The sequence below is a fragment of the Lycium ferocissimum genome, chromosome 3, assembly GCF_029784015.1.
Source record: "Lycium ferocissimum isolate CSIRO_LF1 chromosome 3, AGI_CSIRO_Lferr_CH_V1, whole genome shotgun sequence".
Taxonomy (NCBI): Eukaryota; Viridiplantae; Streptophyta; class Magnoliopsida; order Solanales; family Solanaceae; genus Lycium; species Lycium ferocissimum.
In genome coordinates this window covers 24,496,848-24,500,612 of record NC_081344.1, presented here as the reverse complement: position 1 = coordinate 24,500,612, position 3,765 = coordinate 24,496,848, and the positions used below count along the sequence as shown (strand labels likewise).

At 40.6% G+C, this 3,765-nt stretch overlaps 1 protein-coding gene across 1 annotated transcript; it reads left to right on the top strand.

The window, feature by feature from the left end:
* The first annotated feature begins 1,042 nt into the window (after positions 1–1,042).
* LOC132048795 (uncharacterized) lies at positions 1,043–3,563 on the top strand. Its single transcript, XM_059439477.1, has 5 exons — positions 1,043–1,165; positions 2,009–2,754; positions 2,839–3,212; positions 3,307–3,415; positions 3,506–3,563. Exons 1-5 carry the CDS (start codon positions 1,043–1,045, stop codon positions 3,561–3,563), a joined length of 1,410 nt encoding a protein of 469 aa, XP_059295460.1.
* The last annotated feature ends 202 nt before the right edge of the window (positions 3,564–3,765 follow it).

Sequence of the window (3,765 nt, the reverse complement as noted above, 5' to 3'; positions counted from 1 at the left end):
CGGGCCAAGTCCCGCTTGTGCCGGCCTGTAGAGGCGAACCCACATCCGCAGAAGCGGGACACCAGAAACCTGCAAAATCTGATTTTTCACCAAGTCCAACCCAAAACTCGACACTCATCCGAGACCCCTCAAATTCAAACCAAATATGATTCCCAATGTAAAACACACTACGAACTCACCCGTGCCCTCAGAATTCCAAACAGAGGTCATTTTGACCCAATTAACCTCTAAAACCCCAAAAACAAGTTGATAACTAAGTGACCAAAATGCTCCCGAGTGCCTCGAGAATCAAACCAACCACCCCACCAAGTTATGAACGGCTCTTTAGACCTAATGGAATTGACAAAATTTCCAAAAAGGTTCATTTACCCAAAGCTCAACTATTGGTCAATGGTTTTTCGTTTTAATCCTCTAATTTCCTCAGAACCAATCCTGATCTCCTAAGGAACCGCGCTACTCATCCCCACGAGTCAAACATACTATAATAAAGCTAGGGGAAGGGTCAACAGGGATAAAAGGGTCAAATGCCCTAACGACCAAATGGGTCGTTACATCAGATACTAATTAAACAACTGTTCGTCCTCGAATGGAGAAGGAATGAAACGAAGGAAAGGTACCTGAGTCGGTAAAGAGCTTAGGATATCTCGAACGCATATCGGCGTTGATCTCCCATGTAGCCTCCTTAACTGGACGGTGTTTCCATTGCACCTTAACTGGAGCTATCTTTTTTGATCTCAACCTCCTCACTTGCTTATCCAAGATTGCTACCGGCTCTTTTTCGAAGGATAGATTTTGATCGAACAATCTCGAGTCCCAACGGATGATATAAGAGCCATCAGAATGGTATTTCTTCAACATGGATACATGAAACACCGGATGGACACCTGATAAACCTGATGGTAAAGCTAACTCATAAGCCATCTCACCAACACGACGAAGGATCTCAAAGGGGCCAATAAACCTCTGGCTTAACTTGCCCCACTTCCCAAATCACATCACACCCTTCAAGGATGAAACCTTCAATAGAACCTGATCACTAACCATGAACTCCAATCTTATACCTTCCGGTCTACATACTCCTTTTGCCTATTTTGAGTTGCAAGAAGTTTTTCCTGCATTAGGTTCACCTTATCTAAGGACTCTCTTAACAGATCAGTACCCCAAGGTCTCACCTCGAAAGCATTAAACTACCCAATCAGAGAACAGCTTCTCCTACCATATAAAGCCTCAAATGGAGCCATGTCAATACTCGAGTGATAGCTGTTGTTGTACGCGAACTGAACCAAAGGTAGAAACTGATCCCAATGTCTATCGAATTCGATCACACAAGCCTACAACATGTCCTCTAAAGCTTGAATAGTCTTCTCGAACTAACCATCAGTCTGTGGGTGGAAAGTTGTACTAAGGTCCAACTGAGTCCTCAATTCTTTTTGTAAAGTCCTCCAGAAATGGGAAGTGAACTGACTGCCTCTGTCTGAAATGAAGGAAATGGGCACACTATGCAATCTGATGACCTCTTTAATGTAGATCCTGGCCAACTTCTCCGCGTTGTAGGTAGTGACGAACTGGAGCATGTGGCCTAATCTTATTAGGATTTAGCAGTATTATTCTTTGTTTTAAGTAAAGACATCATTTAACAATCATTTACTCCTTAACTTATGTGGTGTAGTTTGATTGATTATTTTTAAAAAATGAAAGATTTAGAACGTATGATCTTAAATACCCCACTGGTAATGTTGTCGCAAGTCACGATACATTTTTGTAGCACCAGGGTGAATGGAGTATCTGGAACCGTGAGCCTCTCTTAAAATCAACTGAATCAAATCACCAACACTAGGAACGCAAAATCGCCCTTTAATCCCAAGACACCCTCATTATCAAGAATAGCGTCGGCTTTCCCGCTCAGCATTTTATCCCGAATCTTACACAATTTCACATCCTCAAACTGCTGGGCCTTAATTGGTGGGAACCTAAGATTGGGAGTTCTAATTTGTGGTTTGATAACTAGACTAAACTAGGTGCTCTTAACTTTGTGGTTCCTCATAGCTGGCCAGTCGATCATCAGGTTGAAGATGTGGCTGAATTAATGTCAAATGGCACCTGGAATGTCCAAACACTCCTGCAGTTATTCTCTGAAGATATTGTGCAGCATATAGTGCAGGAAATTGGCATTAAGCATGTATCTAATGAATGGGATACACTATGGTGGATGATGACTAGCTCAGGAAAGTTTATTGAAGGCAGTGCATGGGAGTTGCTGGGACAAAGAGCCAATGTAACAGTGCCTTTTCATAACATGTGGATCAAGGGTGTGCCATTCAAGATTTCCTTCTTCTTATGGAGACTTTGGAAGTTTAAAGTGCCAGTAGATGAGGTGGTGGCAAGCATTGGCATTGCTATAGTTTCTAAATGTTGCTGCTGTAATTCTGCTCAGCCTGAATCCATTAATCATTTATTTCTCTGTGGAGATTTTGCTGCCAAAGTTTGGAGTGTCTTTAATGCAGCAGCTGGATTGACCATGAATTATGTTCAAGTTAAACATGCTATCAGAAGCTGGTGGGGGGCAAAATGTCGTCATAAGCTGAAACCTGTTTTTAAAGCTATTTCTGCTTTTATTGTTTGGCAAATATGGAAATGGAGAAACAATCAATTACATGAAGGCACCATGACTTTTAATAGGGTGATATATCATATCAATCTGAACATACACTTGTTATGCAAGGTGTTGTTCCCTGGGCTGAATGTTCCAAAAAGGTGGCATCACATTGTGCAGTTTTTTGAAGAGTATAAACCTATAATTGTTTTATAAGTGATAAGGTGGATGAGACTGCTGACTAGATGGTTTAAGTGTAATCGAGGTAATCCAGGGCCAAGTTTTGCTGCTTTTTGCATCACGAATGAGGAGGGAGATTTGGTGTATGCTGCTGCTAAGAAGTTACAGGATGGATCAAATTTGGTAGCAGAAGCTGAGGCTATTAGAATGGGGTTGATATACTTCTTAGATAAGAAACTATTCCCACTGATTATAGAGACTGACTCAATGGTAATGAAGATGATCCTTGCTGCAGAATGGAAAATCCAATGGGGTATTTCAATGGTGGTGGAGGATATTCAAAGAATGAGAAGAGATCAGATGGTGATTGTGGTGCACATACACAGAGAAGGGAATGGACTTGCTGATTTTTTAACTAACATGGTTTTTGATTTTGCAGGTACAATTCACTTCAATAGATTTCATAAGTTACCAAGTCAAGCTAGAAGGATATTAAACATAGAAAAGACTAGAATTCCAAATTTGGGAATAAGAACAATACAAGATAGAGCTCCAGACTGATGATCAGGCATACAAAAGAGCCATTTCCAATATGCAGACTGAACTAGTACTAGTATGGACTGATGCAGCATCTGTGTTAAGGTGGTATTAGTGTGTTCATCATGCTCATTCCTTAATATGGATGTTACAACAGTCCATGATATGCTTCATACTGTTTTGGTAATGGCACAGGTTTGAGAGTGGCCTGGATTATATACAACAGAAGATGCCCACAGATGAATACAACTAAATTCAAGACTGCCTGAAGAATGATTCACATGATTTGAAACATTCCACATCTGAGACTTTGAAGGTGTGATAGATGTTATTAAGTCAAGGCCCTTGAATTATTAGTTGTTACTAATCTGTCACATTCTCCATCTGTATTTCCATTTCCACTTGCTGTTTTTCATATTCTTTGCTATTTTTCCATCTTTGATCAATCACTTTTG

Bases quoted from the DNA above. Each gene is read 5' to 3' on its own strand.
- LOC132048795 (XM_059439477.1), top strand. From the start codon at position 1,043: ATGAACTCCAATCTTATACCTTCCGGTCTACATACTCCTTTTGCCTAT. The intron at 3,213-3,306 runs GTACAATTCACT...TTTGGGAATAAG, and splicing joins CATGGTTTTTGATTTTGCAG to AACAATACAAGATAGAGCTC. The intron at 3,416-3,505 runs GTGGTATTAGTG...GTAATGGCACAG, and splicing joins GATGCAGCATCTGTGTTAAG to GTTTGAGAGTGGCCTGGATT.